Source organism: Felis catus, chromosome D3 (assembly GCF_018350175.1).
Source record: "Felis catus isolate Fca126 chromosome D3, F.catus_Fca126_mat1.0, whole genome shotgun sequence".
NCBI lineage: Eukaryota > Metazoa > Chordata > Mammalia > Carnivora > Felidae > Felis > Felis catus.
In genome coordinates, this window is record NC_058379.1 from 46,524,738 (window position 1) to 46,541,048 (window position 16,311).

The 16,311-nt window shown below is 45.1% G+C and overlaps 1 protein-coding gene across 1 annotated transcript in view; it reads left to right on the top strand.

Moving 5' to 3' along the window:
* Positions 1-7,849: 7,849 nt before the first annotated feature.
* TTC39C (tetratricopeptide repeat domain 39C) overlaps positions 7,850-16,311 on the top strand; it is a 107,932-nt gene continuing 99,470 nt past the window's right edge. The window contains exon 1 of the mRNA XM_003995073.5: positions 7,850-8,125. Within this exon, the coding sequence (XP_003995122.3) occupies positions 7,962-8,125 (164 nt within the window). The 5' untranslated portion in view covers positions 7,850-7,961. The remainder of the gene's footprint in view (positions 8,126-16,311) is intronic.

Here is a 16,311-nt window from a genome sequence, read left to right on the forward strand (position 1 = left end):
GTTCACATCTGTAAACTTGGGATAAAGCTCACCTTATGGGGTTACTTTAAGAATTAAGTAGAACAACGTATGTAAAGTCTTAATGTAGCACCAGACATGTAGTGATGGCAGCCAGCAGTCATTTCTGATTTTTAGGGACGCTTCAAGATGAGGATTTGTGTTTTCATAACAAACTATGTTTTATTCTGCCCCAGATATGTGAAATCAAAGAAGAACACCATGAACTCCCTCCCCCCACTATCTTGAACCCTGCAGTTTAGAATGTCTTTTTAAATTCTTTTTAATGTTGATTTATTTTTGACAGAGGGAGGGGGGAGAGAGAGAGAGAGAGAGAGAGAGAGATAGAGAGAGAGAGAATGAGTGGGGGAGGGGCAGAGAGAGAGGGAGACACAGAATCCGAAGCAGGCTCCGGGCTCCCAGCTGTCAGCACAGAGCCCAACTTGGGGCTCGAACTCATGGACCGCGAGACAATGACCTGAACCAAAGTCAGACACTCAAACGACTGAGCCACCCAGGTGCCCCTAGAGTGATTTTAAAAATTTTAAACAGCTTTATTATGATTTACATAGTGAAAAATTCACTACTTACAGCATATGATCCAATGGTTTTTACAAAGTTGTGCAATCATCACCACTGTATAATTTTAGAACATTTCAAGATGAGTTTTTCGTGTGTGTGCGTGCGTGTGTGTGTGTGTGTGTGTGTGTGTGTGTTAGGGAAGCAGCTTGTTTAATAGAATCTTTTAAAAAGAAGTATACAGTATTATATACTAGAATAGATATATCTTCCTTTACCTACCTTGGGAGACTACAAAAACTTTTTTTCTTAAGATACTATTTTTTTTAATCTTTCAAATTCCTTTCTTTTGGAATTTTCTTCACATTTTTATTCCCATTGTTTTAACTATCTCCAGTTGTGATGGATCTTCTTTTGAAGATAGATGTGAAAATGATCAACAATAGTGATTGGCTGGGGCACATGCGTGTCTCAGTCAGTTGGGTGACCCACTTTGGTTCATGTCATGATCTCACGGTTCGTGAGTTCGAGCCCTGCTCTGTTGGGCTCTGTGCTGACAGCTCGGAGCCTGGAGCTTGCTTCGGGTTCTGTGTCTCCCTTTCTCTCTGTTCCTCCCCTGCTCAGGCTCTGTCTCTGTCTCTGTCTCTGTCTCTGTCTCTCTCTCTCTCTCTGTCTTTCAAAAATAAATAAAGATTAAAAATTTTTTAAATAGTGATTGGGTCCCCTTGATGCCTAATGGGGGAACTGAAACTGGTTAATATTATTTGGGACTCAAAAATCAAGAACTGGGTATTAATTAGTGAGACAACTGTTCTGGTGTGGCCTGCAGACTAATTCTAAAGACGTAAAGAATCGACAAATTAGTAGAAAATCAGCATCTATCAGTGTATAAAATATGTTTTTTGTACTCATTTAAGGAGGAAATCCAGGAATTAAATGGATCCTGACAATCTGTACCAAGGTCTACTATGGTACTTAAAATATTATATTATCGATGTGTATCTGGCTACATGTCTCATCTGCAGGGATGAGGGGGCTTGCAATATTTGTCTAAATATTGCTGGCACTTATCCCTCTTCTGACATGGTGGGAATACTCAATAAGTGCCCAATGAAAAAAACAGAGATTCAGGACACTCAGCTCCAGGATGTCCGTACATTTGCACAGGTAATACTTGTGTGGATTACCTGCATTGATAGAAAATTTTCTCTTCAGCTAGTTTCTTAAGTTACTGTGGGGAAGCCAGTGGCATTATGGGTTGGAACACCTGGATTGCTAATTTAGCCCCAGAGCAAAACACAAGTGGCTTATAAGTAAGGCATTATTTTATATTAGCGACTCATCTTTCCTTGCAAAGATAAGAGCTGACTGCAAAACGTGTTATACACGTAGGACATAAAAGATGCATTTTTACAATCTTCATGCCAAGTACTTGTTGATTTCCTTGTCTAGCCCTTCAGGTAGTGTCAAAACATACCAATGATAATTAAAGCAGAGATAATTCAGATCCAGACGAAGAACTCTGAAGCCTGGATATTATTCCTTTATATTTTTTGTACGTTCAGAAGAAAATCTGCACTGCTTCCTTGGGCTGCATAAATAATGGCAAAAATATACTGTTTATAGTAGAGATGGTTTAAATTAATCATCTCCATCTGATGCATCTGGTTATTCAACTGTACAGACTTTTTTGTAGCTGGATGTCTCAAGATTCTACCGTTGACAAGTAAATATATGGACAGAAGGATCAACTGACTCTAATTTATATTAGAAAACTAATTGCATGCATTAGATAATATCTTGCCATTATAGTTTACAAAACACATGCCCATTCTTTCATTTACTTGCCTTGAAGGCACTGATTATCTTCATGTTATAAATGGGAAAACGAAGGCTAAAAGAGGTGAAGTAAAATTGCCCTCGGTCGCATAGTTAATGCCCTGCAGCACCAGAATCATAATCTATGATTTAGACTCCTGGCACAGTCCCCTTTCCCCCGTATTTCCAACTCACCCCCTTGGTAGCTCAACCTCACCATACAACTTACGTACAGGGGTTGAGTGCCTATTACATGCTCTAGACAGTCTAGGGAATCTGACTACACTTTAAGATTTGGAAACAAATCCACTCTGAGAAGCAAATGTCAGTGCTGCTGCTTCCACCCAAAATAGATTCACATATGTGGTTAGGTGAACAGAAAGGTATCTCTTCCTTTCTCCTTCAGTCAGGGAAAACTGGGATATGCTATTTGTTATCAGTTAATGTAGGAAAGGGTTCATAACATCTTAGCATAGTAAGGCCAGGATGGTCAGTAAGAAGTAAGGTAAAGTTCCATGGGCAGAAGGAAAATCCCTTTCTTTTTGAGACAAAGATGGAAATTCCAGATTGAAATTAATCATAGTGGCAAGATAAGTTTGGTTTGAGATGCTCCAGGAGAAAACCCACCAGTGCACCGAATGGAGCCTCCTGTACCTTTTGACACCTTTCCCTGCCCTCATCAATAGATGCTCATTTGCCTCATATCCCAGGGACTCAGCTGACCCAGACCTTAAAATCAGAGACAGCCTCTTTACAGAGCAACAATTAGTGGACAAGGAAGTCATAGACATTCACCATAGGCTGCAAAACACACAAATCCTGAGAAGGTACCAAGGGAGAGGGAGGCTTGATTATTTCTGTAAGGACCAGGGAGGGTGGCAGATCTGGGGAACAGCCAATATCAGCAAAAAGCAAGGAGGCAGGTTAAATGCAAGGGTTGCAGAAGGAAATGCAAAGGAATGGGAAGGAAGAAAGAGAGGGAAAGAGAGAAAACCCCTGTGAGGACCAAGAGAGGAGTGGTACTCCCCACTCAAACACATCCCAATCCAGGACTCAAGTGGGAGGCCTTGCTGTTTGTGCTGCCCAGGGGAGGTAAGCAACTGGAGGAAGGACATGATGCCTCCTTCCCCAGTCGTGTCTCTGAATCTATACATTAGCAGAGCAATGATCTCACCTCCTGCAAACACCTGCTTAAACCCATAGTATGTCCATCAGGTATATAGTTTGGGGAAAAGCAGATGAAGAGGTGCCCAGTCTGAAGGGGATGGCTTCTTGCTGCGTGGTCACCACTGTGGTCTCCAGGGTGGCCTGAGTATCTTGTCAGAGGCATCCACCCACCCTGCTGGAAAAACGGCCAGGTGGATCCCCTTGGGTCTACCACGTGCTCCTCTCCTTAGAAGCCAGCCAGTGACCCCTCTGTGGACAGACAAGGAAGGAATCGGCTGTATAGTTTTACATGTTGACCCTTGACCTGGTTTGCTTTCTAATGAAAAGCAGTTAACTAAATCTTGCCCCACCTTCTGTAGAGTAAAAGGGCTGAGTTTGATAGCAAAGCTAGCATAACAAGAAAACGCAGTGACATTAATTTCCCAGCTCTCCTCCATTTTAGAATTCCAGACATTCTGGGAACCTGTATTTATTTCAACTGATAGTGTAGGTTTACAAAAAGATACATTAAGGTATGGTTATTAGCACTACTAAAAAATGTTAATATAATCGAAGCGAACACAACAAAATTTTCTTAAAATATATAGCCTCTAGATGTATTTAAAATGTAATTCCAAAAACTCAAAACATGTTTAGAAAGACAAGAGTAAGGAGTGTTATTAGTTGTCCCTCTGACACCCGTTTCCTACCTTCCTTTTCCTCATAGACCTAGAATTTCCCAACCATGGAGTTTGGGTGGAATGGGTCTACCTCCAAATCCCTGGAGGGGGCTCTCATTGGTTTATGATCTTGTCTTAATGAACCATTTCCTCCTAACTACATTGATTGGTTCAAGAATGAGCATGTGAAAAAGCACCTGGCCAATGAAATTCAATTAGGGGATTTTGGAGTTAAGCGTTGAAAAAGGAAGCAGGTAGACCTACAAAGCTTCCAGCTGTTTGGGGACCAGGAGAGAAGGGCCTAAGTAAGAGTAGGCCCACCAAGTACCAACGTGGCAAAGTGGAGGGGTGGAAAGGTGAAGAAACTGGGTCCCAGTGACAGTTTTGCAGCCCTGGTACAACCTCATTTTGGGGAATCCTTTTCATGAACCAATACATTTACTTTTCTGGGCCATTTGGGTCAGATTTTTCTGTTACTTGCAACCAAGGTAACTTACAAAACACCTACCATGTGAAAAGTAAGACATCTAAAACTGCTCACTAATCCTCTGGACTTGGGAGTTTTCATTTTCCCAATGAAATCTCATGAACCACAAACTCATAGGACAATACCCACAGGAGGTGTGTAGAAAGGAAATCAGCTTTCCTCCATCTGAGAGCTTTTCATTTCCTCTCCCTTTCCCTTAGTCTCCTTTTCTCCTCTCTCCTTCGAAAAGGAACACTGGGTAAATCCTATTAGGCTGAAGCCAAATGCACTGCAGACTGCCTTAGTCCTACAAAAGGGTGCAGTGAATCTTAGAATTTCAAGTATAGGGTGCCCTAACGTCTTGGTGATCTAGATTTTTCCTTCCTTTTGTAGGTAATACACACCATGACCTCTTAAGTAGCCATCATTATCTGCCGTTGCTATATAGTGAAGAAAACACAATCAACCTTAATTACCTGCCTGCCAGCTAAACCTTGGGCAGGTGTCAGTACCAACTACAGCTACCAGAGGTATAATTACTGGTTCACGTATTGCCTCTCTTCAGGGTGGTGAAGCCCATTTTGAATCCTCTTTCTATCCCTCATTGTCAAGCAAATATTTGAAAATGTCCGTTTATGATGCAGCTGCTAACCTAATTATGGTATTTGGTTGGATCCAATTTGGCACACATCTGGTGTATATTACAAGGTACAGTTATCCTCTATCCATATCACCTTTTATGGGGTACGGAGCAGTTGCACTGGATCTTGCCCCAATCATTCAACAGCTAAATTTTGCTAAGTCTGTGTAACCATTGGTGCTAGGGTTCTGAGACAGATTGCTTTAAATTTGCTCATCCCTTCCCCCACCACATTCTCAGCTGCAGGGCCCCAGATACAACTTGTTAATGCCCACAGGATCATCAATTCCTTGATTTCCCCCTTCAGAAATAGGGACATAGAGAACCTTGCTTGGTTGAACTTGGCTGCCTTTTCCAGTTGGGGGAGGAGGGTACCGGCTATCTGCTAGGTTTGGTATTGCCCTCTTGGCTGCTCTCCCTTGTTGACTAGATTGTTTCAGGGTTAGAGAGGGTAGAAGGTTCCACAGATCCAAAGTACAGGAAGCTTATAAGCACTGGGCACGTTGTCAGCTCTGGTTACCACTGGCAATGTGTGACCAGGGAACACTCTCTGGCAAGAGCCCCATGGCCATTACAGTACCTAGGACTTGCGTTAGATGTCCCTGCCCAGTAAAACACACAGACACACACACACACACACACACACACACATTAAAGAACACATGGGCAGCTCTGTCAGGATTTGGCACCCAGTGCTGGTTCCATGGAACATAACTCTTAGCATCCACTCTCATGATTAATATTGTTCAAACCTCAAAGAAATGTTACTTGTCTCTTGCTCAATGTCCTAAAAACAAAGGTTACAGGCTATGAATGCCATGTAGAATTGTGGCACTGCTGATATTTGAGACTAACACTATTTTAAATCCAAGAGTACTTGGATTTTTTTTTTTTTGGATTAAAAAAACCTGGCAGATTTGTCAAGTCCTTCTCAGATCACATGAATGCAGTGATTCCTGTATTACAAAGTATTGTTCCCCAGAGGTGAGAATCAGCCATTTTCTTCCTTCTTTTGATATTCCAATTTGTGACTCCAGATGTACTCAAGAATTAGCATGGTGTTCTAAGAATTACACATGACAGCTAAGGAATGACAGCAATTCACATTACTCTTAAATGTGTATATATAAATGTGGGAAATACTATATTGGTTTAGATACATACTCTTGTAAGGGATGGCATGCATCACAGAATAAGCGATAGCAACTTGTATGATGAAATAAAATTGTTTTGGTAATATCTTCTGTGGTAATTTATCATATCATGTGACCTCATTATAATGCTGGATGTGATATGTTCCTGAGTTATCTCTAAACCTGAATATCGCTTTACTTTTTAAAAACGATTTCAGTTTTAAATGCTTCAGCAGAGCAGTTTCTCCAAATTGAAATTAATAAACCACACTCTAAGAACTACAGTGATTTAAGAAAGGTGGTCTGACTTGACATTAAGAACATAAATTTGATTGCCATAACATATATAGTGACTTTGCTAAAATAAAAGTGAAGAAGAGAAATCTATGGAAAAACAAAAATTACTTGTGAATTGTTTGTCTTTATAATATTACCCCCGCACACATTATTACCAGCCCACCATCAGAACAGTCAGACATATGCAATAATGACTAAGTTCTGTCATCTTTGACATTTTACTGATATTCGGTCATATAGTAAACCCTAGCATTATACTTATTTTTCTGTTTCATTGGTTTGAAAGTATAATTTCCAGGGTTATAATAGAAAACACCTGAAGAGCTTAATTGATAAGCTTTAAATATTTAGGTGTACGCCACATTGGCCTCCATTCGTCCTCTTGCCCCATCTCGCAGATATTGGTGGCAGCCAGAGAAGGTGCGAACCAGGATCCGGGATCCTCTCCGCTCCCGCTCAGCGCTGGGCTCCCGGCTGAAGTCCGGCAGGTGCCCTGGGGCCCCGCCCCCGCCGCCCACCTCCTCGGGGATTGGCTACCTTGGGCTAGGGGGCGGGCCCAAGATCCGTTTAAAGTTGGGGGTCGTGGGCGCCAGCAGCGCTGGGTTTCCTGCGCTGGGGGTCAGAGGTGTGAGTGCCGGGTGCGTCCAGGTAGTCTCCAGCCGCGCGCTCTCGCTGCGTCCAAGGCGGAGTTCCCAGTTCCCTTTGCAACCCGCCTGCTTCCGCGCGACCCCCGGCTCGGCTTTTTTGCAAGATAGAGTCAAAGTCCGGGCCTCGGTGCCTCGCGAGTGTCCGAGCAGGCTGGGCGCGCTGGCCCAGGGCGGCTGGGCACGCGTGCGGGCGGGGTGGGGACCCGGGTCGAGAGGGACCCCGGCGGCGTGCGGGGGCTGCAGGAAGCAGGGGCGGCGGCCGCTCGGGCCCCGGCTCGGCGGGGTGAGAGACACCCGGAAACGGATTCCTCTTGGGTGCCCGCGCGAGGCGGGCGTCTCGCAGGGAGCGGGAGGAGCAGGCGGGCGGGCGGCTGCTGAGTAATCCCCGCGGCGGCGGCGGCGGCGGCGGCGGCGGCCTGGGCGCTCACGTCCCCCGCCGCGCTGCAGCCGGCCCGGCTCCTCCCCCCTCCCCCGGCCCGCCCCGCCCCACACCGCCCCTCCCCCGCCCCGCTCGGCTGCGCGGCGCTCCGGGCAGGTAGAGCCGGGCTCCGGGCGCGCGGGGGCCGCAGCAGCTGCCGCCCCACCTCTCTTCGGCCCTGCGCACAGCCTCGCGCGCCCATGGCCGGCTCGGAGCAGCAGCGGCCGCGGCGGCAGGACGACAGAGACTCGGCCGCGGCGGCGGCGGCGGCGCCCCTGCAGGACGCGGAGCTGGCCCTGGCCGGCATAAACATGCTGCTCAACAACGGCTTCAGGGAGTCGGACCAGCTTTTCAAACAATACAGGTGACCGACGCGCCCGCCTCCCCCGCCCCGGCCACGCGCCCCTCGGGGCCGGCTCGCGCGCTGCAATCCGCCGCGGGCCCCAGAAGCCTCCTCCCCCTCCCGTCGGTCACTAATCCTCCCCGGCCCCGGTGCCCGGGTCGCCTCCCTCGGCCTGCGCTGCAGCCGGCGCTTTTGCGCCTTTGTCACATCGCCCCTTTCCACCCCCGCCCCGTTGTCCTTTCCTTGCGCGGGACCCGCCACCCGTCCCCCCTCGCTCCTGCGGTCTCTCCTCACTTTCTCGCTCCCCGCCCCCCCAGAGGGGCACCCAGTGCTTGTCCGCTTCTCTCTCGCGGGTCGCCTTCCCGCCGCGGGTCCGGAGCCCGTTGGCTTGGGACCTGGGACCGGATGCGATTGGAGGCAGCTGGGAGCCTCAAACTCGCAGTGTTGTGCCCGAGCAGCCTTTGTGACACGGAGCACACCAGCTGCCTCGTGCCGGGTTCTGGTGCCTCGCGTTACTTTGCATCATCGTGCATCTTAGACGCTTCTCTTCTTTGAAAACAGATACGCGTAACTGCCTGGCAGTGCAGGAATTAAAAAGAAAACTCGGCCGAACTCGGCTTGCGCCCCTCTCTCTGCCTGTCTTCTAGAACTCATTCCTCAAAATGAGTTGCTAATGCCTTTCAAGCGAGTGTGTTTATGATGGACTTGTCTAACTTGAAAAATGGAGGGATTGCAAATATACGTAAGCGTGGAAGGAAGAACACGTGTGCTCAGTTAATTGCTTTCTTAAAATCCGCCTTCTAAAAAATGAAAGAACTGAAACCTGGTTGTCTCCTGCGAGTGGGAGGAGCCTTCAGTTTCATTGGGGACCCAAAGCATCTGCTTTCTGGTTCAGGAAACAAGTTTGTGATTTGCCCAGTCTCAAGGATGTTGATTAGCAGCTTCCCTGTAGGTGTTTAGGAGCCATATGCTTCACACTTCTTAAGACCTGAGTGGCTTGGTAGGAATAAGGGACCGATGTGTGTCCGTGGTTAAGAGCCACAGTCTGTGAGAGGAAGGATACAGTCAGGTATCTGACGTCAGGCACCTGATGTTTTCACACTTCACGGACTGGTGGTTCTATGGTTGGGCTTTCACTTCTTAATGGCAAAGCAGATATCTCACAACAATAAACTTTATCCTAAAGATAGTTTACCGTTAGATCACTTTTTTAATAAAAAATCTGAAAGTGGAAACATCTTCTTGGCTTTACTCAGGACCCTTTGTTTTTAAAGCGTACCAGTCTGATTTCAGTCTGAGAATGTACATTTAAAAAAAAAAATGTATGATTGACATAGTGCTCTGATTTTTTTTTTTTTTTTTAAAGACTACCAGTTTGTGGTGTAGGAGAGGGCTAGGGAAAGCCTGAGTCAAGTTTACTCCTTAGCTGCTGCTGATCAAGATACAGTGCTTGCATATTTCAATACTTATTGCTTTGAAATGTTCTGTTACTGGTTTTAGTCATCTTTTTTCCCCCCAAACTTCTTTAGTGTACTTAAATAGTACTTGTAGGTTCTGGTATATTGAAAGCATTAAATAAGGCAAAAATACTGTTACCCAGACAATTTTATGTGCTCCTAGCAGAGGGCGGATTCTGAGTGATAGGAAATTTATTTTTTCACAGAAACAGATATGCACCTAGAAAACAGTTCCTCTGTGGGTGAGTGTGTTGGGGGTGGAGGAGGGGGAAGGTGTCCAGGGAAGATTTACAGTATATAGACAGGAGCTGTCTACTTGGGTTTTGAAATAGGAATTGAAAATGAAAACAGAAACTATTGTAGTCTCTTTCTTGCCAGGCATGGTGCTGGGCTCATTCCTTTATATTCTTACTATTCTAGGGACAACAAAAAGGTGAGCTGTATTTTTATCATGCTAATTTTATTACGAGGGGCTTGAGTCTCTGTGTTTAGCAAGGACCAGGACACAAGCACAGTGGTTCTAAATCAGGGCTCTTTTCCTTATCTCATTCGGCCTGTCTCACTAAAATTATTATACAGTTGACTGTTGAGTAACAGGGGTTTGAACTGCATGGGTCTACTTCTATGTGGATTTTTTTTTTTAATTTTTTTTTCAACGTTTATTTATTTTTGGGACAGAGAGAGACAGAGCATGAACGGGGGAGGGGCAGAGAGAGAGGGAGACACAGAATCGGAAACAGGCTCCAGGCTCTGAGCCATCAGCCCAGAGCCTGACGCGGGGCGCGAACCCACAGACCGCGAGATCGTGACCTGGTTGAAGTCGGACGCTTAACCGACTGCACCACCCAGGCGCCCCTATGTGGATTTTTTTTTAATACTGTAAGTATATTTTCACTTCTTGTGATTTTTTCTTAACATTTTTCCCCCTCTAGCTTACTTTGCTACAAGAATACAGTACGTAACACATAGAATATGCAAAATATTGGCTATCGGTAAGTCTTCTGGTCAGTGGTTTTGCTACTAGCAGTTAAGCTTTCGGGGAGTCAGAAGTTACATATGGATTTTTGACTGCACAGGGGTTTGATGCCCCTGACCCCAACATCGTTCAAGGGTCAACTGTATGTTGATTTGCCCTCTGACCTTATTTTCCAGAAATTTAAGATTTTGAAGGGCTGGACAGTGGTAGCATTCTCCCATCAGCTTTCCCTTGAATCATCCATTTTGTGATGTGGGAAAGCCTTGCACTCTTGCCACTTCCCACATGTGCTGCTGATCCAGATTTTAGAGAACACAATTGTGTACAGGTGTGCTTGTGGACCAGCGTCCTGCAACCAAGGTGGTAGCTGTAGTTTTGCCACTTTTCTAGGTGCTAACTCAAAATTTGCTTCCTATAAAATGGGAGTAGCGCACATCATAATGTGGTCGTTAGGATTAAAAATAATCCATGGTAGCTGGCATGGTGTAAGCTCTCAGTAAACACGAGCTAGCTTTATACTTGATGCCTTCTCCACAACTGTGCCTTCTTTTCTTTTTTCTTTTTTTATGCTTTTTTATTTTTGAGAGAGAGAAAGAGAGAGTGAGCAGGAGAGGGGCAGAGACAGAGGGAGACACAGAATCTGAAGCAGGCTCCAGGCTCTGAACTGTCAGCACAGAGCCTGGTGCGGGGCTCGAACCCATAAACCTTGAGATCGTGACCTGAACCAAAGTATGACGCTTAACCGACCAAGCCACCCAGCCACCCTGTGCTTCCTTCTTGATGACATAGTTTGAGTAGAGGGAAAAATGTCCTGTATGCAGGTAACTTTTATATTTAAGGTTAGCCTCACATAGTGCATATGAGAGATTTAGATCCTACTATGTTAGTGGAAAACTGCTGTTCCAAAGTTGAATGGCCTGCTGGAAAACTCAGCAGTGACTTTATTGTAAGTATTCCAGGAGCACCTCCAGCTGCTCTTTCCAGAGCAATTTGGTTTTCTCCTTTGTTAGGATTATGTTGTCACAGAAGACCATCCTTTCCCTACAAGTAAACCTTCCAAGATCCTACTACGGTTTAACAATAAGACTATTTTGTATCTGGTGTAACAATGTTCTTAAGGTCGTTTTCTCATGCTACATTACTGGGATGATAAAAGTTTCAGCAACAGCTATGGAATGAGAAATGGTTACTTCATAGAAAACGATTATCATGAAGGCCATTCTGAATTAGTCGAAAGTCTGGATTGTGTCATTTAGATATCGCAGATCCAGGAATTAGAAATAAATGCACAGTAGAGCCTTTCTTTTGAGCTGTAAGAGGCTCCTAGTTGGTTTTCAAAGTGTAACTGTTACTTTCATTGTAACGCTAGTAATAATGTAACAAGGTGCCCTGTTGTTGGTGCTGAGACCCCATCTGTGCAGTGGGAGATGTGTTCCCAGAGGTGGAGGCAGATAGATGCTGCCTGGGCCCTTTCTGCTTTGAGCCTAAAGACATAAGTTTGTACCTTCGTGATACTGACCACCTGAAATCAAATTCCTGTTGTTCATCTTTGGGCTTGGTGATCTCGTGCAGCAGTGCTCACTAGCCACCCTCCCCACACACCACTCTTAACTGATGTTCACATGTGTGACACACACTGAAATCTGTAGGTATTGAGACACGATAGGTTAGGTGATCCTTACATGAACAAGAACAGGCACTAGATATCAGGTGTTGCGGGGTAGGTACAATGGTGTGGAGGCTAGGGGGCATAGCCATGGCCTGCTTCTCTGACCTGTAGGTGTGAAGGACAGCAACTTGTAACCCAGCTGGAAGGACACTTTTGTAGGGGAACTGCTGTCTGAGCATGATGATGGGGGAGGAGGAGTTCAGGGGGGAGGGAAATGTGACGGGAGGTGGGGTGGAAAGGGAAGCCTAGGGAATAGTGAAAAGCCCACATGGGAATGTGAAATGGGTGAGCCCTGCGAGCTAGCTGATCAATATTATTAGATAGATCATCCTGTTTGATGGCTTATTCTGTATTTGTTATTTTTTCAGATCACTGGTTAGTCCGTGTTTCCCGTGAGTCAGCGCTGCTTTTCAAGGTTACTTTGCTGCTAGTGGTCTGGGCAACTCCCATTTTATAATGACCGTGTTCCTCATTGCGGCTCTCACGTCCATGATAAACTCTTGACATCCTTTTCTGCTTTTGGCTTGCAGTGTTACTTTTTTACTGTCAGGAGAGGTGAAGCATATTGAGATAGGAGGAAGACAGGAGACATCTGGGGCTCCTGGCCAAAATGAAATTTGTAGCTTTCATTTCACAGGTGGGACATTTTCCCCCCTCCTCCCCTTGGTACCATCATCTCCTCCTGCTTTAACTTCTGGTGTTATTTCTGACTTTAAAACACCTGTGTTCTTAGCCTGCCAACACTACCACTAATTCCTGGCTGTAGGTGTTATTAGAAAGTATTAAAAAATCGTTGTCCATTAAAACAAGCATATAGTGTTTATAAGGAATGTTCATTGAGCATAAATATGCATACATTTGGATTTGTTATAGAATTTGTAAGTGGTTGTATTACGGAGTACATTTTTGTTTTTTAAATTATAAAAATGGGAAAAATTTACTAAACAAAAGGCAAGAAAAATTCGTGGTAAGGTAATATGTTTACGTTTAAAATGAAAGTATGGATCCTAAATTGTCTAACACTTTTACGGCACCCATGACAAAGCCATATGACCTGGGTCTTATTTGTGAGCATGTTGATTAAAGTCGGTCTTGCTGTAGAAATGTATCCATATAATACAGGGGTTGCCAAGTATGGCCCGTGGGCCAGATCTGGCCAGCTGTTTTTGTAAATAAAGTTTGATTGGGACATAACCACTCTCACTTGATTATGTATTTTCTGTGGCTGCTTGTGCAATACAGCAGCAGTAATGAATAGCTGTGACCATATGGCCTAGAAAGCCTAAAATATTTATGGTCTGGTCCTTTATAGGAAAAACAAAACAAAAACAAAACCATGACTGACCCCTGGTACAAACCAGAGTTCTGTCTGGAAAAACTCAAAAGCCTCTGTAAGAAACCTGGGCCGGCAGGCACCTGAGCCAGAGCCCAAAACTGGGGTAGGTACATTAGAGGACAAGAAGAGCTTGTAGGCCACCTGTGTTTTCTGCATGATCTGGCTGTTCCCAGACAACAGCATGTTCGTACCTTGCTGCTAGAGTTTATGGAGAATCCATAGTTGCAGAAATTAAGAAAAGGAGAAGCAATGAAAAGCAGAAATGGTGTAAGGGAACTGGCAGGAAAGACAGGAAACTCCTCTGTTGCGTTTTTTCCATCCTCAACTTAGGGCTGTGTTTTGGTTTTTTTTTTGTTTGTTTTTTTTTGTTTGTTTTTTTTTTTTTTTTCAACGTTTATTTATTTTTGGGACAGAGAGAGACAGAGCATGAACGGGGGAGGGGCAGAGAGAGAGGGAGACACAGAATCGGAAACAGGCTCCAGGCTCCGAGCCATCAGCCCAGAGCCCGACGCGGGGCTCGAACTCCCGGACCGCGAGATCGTGACCTGGCTGAAGTCGGACGCTTAACCGACTGCGCCACCCAGGCGCCCCTTGTTTTGTTTTTTAAACACTCATTCACCCCCGCCCCCCCCCCCCAATTATTGTACTTTCTAGAAAGGTTCCAATTAAATATTCATTTTAATTGGGATTCTTTTAAAAATGTAACTGACTGTAGACTAATGGGAGAACCTATATGTAGGAAATCACCAGAAAAAGTGAATATTCTGTGAGTATAGTATAGGTATGTATATATATGTGTATATACACACACACATTTATATCCACAAAGTTAAAGATATAAACCTTAAAAGAATCTGTGTGTTCGGAGTCCTGCATACTGCATTAATAAGTAGTTTGGGGAGATGGCCTGCTCCTAGTTGGGGGACTTACACTCACTGAAATTAAGTTTTGTGTTTTTCTTTGTTTGGGAGAGAAAGCGAGGAGGAGTGGGAGAGAGAATACCAAGTAGGCTCCACATTGTCAACGCAGAGCCTGATGCAGGGCTTGAACCCAAGAACTGTGAGCTTGTGGCTTGAGCCCAAATCAAGAGTTGGACGTTGAACCAACTGAGCCACCCAGGTCCTCTGAGAGAGAAAGAATACTGAAGCATAGAACACTTTCTGTTCTAGTTACATGAAACCACTTGTAGATCCCCAAACATCCCATATTTAAGAGGTCCAGATCTTTTTGCTCGGGTTGCTGTAGCTCCATTTTTCACACCCTAGTCTCCTTTGCCAGGATCCCTCTCCTTACCCAGCAACAGCAGTGGCACTTTGAAGAGGCTAATACTGAGAAGAGCTTTAGAGGAGAATATAAAGGATGTACAGAAAGTGGATGGCTGGGCAGCAGAGAATTCCCCTCTTATGTCAAAACTTTGCCTAGTGCCACATCTATCCTGGGAGAGGGGCTGGGGTTGGGTGGGGGGCTCTGCCCTTGGTCTCCTACCTTTTCCACCACTTACTCTGTTCCCTGAATTCTTAGTATACTGTTCATCCAGGACATAGGTCCAATTTGGGATTGAATTGCCTTTGTGGGCAAACATGGGAATACAGTCACCACTTGAAGCCTTTTTATGTTGGGAGGGGGGATGCATTCCAGTTTTTGAATAAGGGGACTTTGTTGCATTTTTTTTAAATTGAGGTATAATTGACATGTTAATTTCAGGTATACAACATAAATGACATTTGTACCTATTATGAAATGATCACTACAATAAGTATGCTTGACATGCCTCACCATACATAATTACAAAAAATACCTTTGTGTAGAACTAGCCATAAATTTGGTGTGTCAGAGGAGAAAGTCAAAACTGCCCGGCAGCTGATTTGGAGATTGAAATAGGGGCTTTTCTTTGTGTGTAAAGGTGGTTGATGGTTTGCCATTTCAGTGCTTTTCCCTAGCTAAGATTGCTTTCTCCATCTCTTCCTCCTTGCTCAAGAATTTCAGAACACAAGAAATACACATATACAACAGGTAGTTACTCCTGTCTTACAGGAAGATGATCCGTTATTACAGAGTAAACCCCTACTCTGTCTACTGTTTGTGGGACAGCGAAGGTGAGAAGCTGGTCCTTTGAGGAGGTATTGCTTTACTTAATATTTTTCAGTCTGCCTCAGTAATGGTCCCTTTAATACTTGTCCACAGCTGTGATGTCTGTGAAATCACTGGTTTAGGTGGCTTACTTTCACCTAGTGGTTAATAGTAGATGGTGCGGACTGTATGCCAGGCCACACATCAGTCCTAGAATGTTCTTCTTTATTTGATCCTCCTGCAGCTCTGTGAGGGGTGCTCTTGTTATCTCCTTCTCACAGGGGCTGCACGGGGGGAAGCACAGTTACTTTGGATGACCTGCCCAAGCTTCCACAGTTGAGTGGGAGAGCTGGGTGCAAACCCAGGCCAGCAGGTGCCAGAGTCTGTGTATTTGACTGCTACACTATACTACCACTCTTCTTAACCTTTACAGTATGAAATGCTCACCTGTGTGCTCTAAGGTCATTTTGGGGCGACATCCCAGCAATATGCAAACCACCTAACATGACAGGCTGCCGGGGGGCAAGGAGTCTCCCGAAACTATCGACACTTTGTGGCTCCCAGTCTTCTACAGGATAAAGGTCCCAGCTGGGCATAGATGTCCTCTCATCTGGCCTGTCTGCTTCACTGACTCTTCCCTCATTCCCCTCCCCACTTGTGCTGGGGTATTTTGTATCCTCTAACTTGTTCTGACTTCCC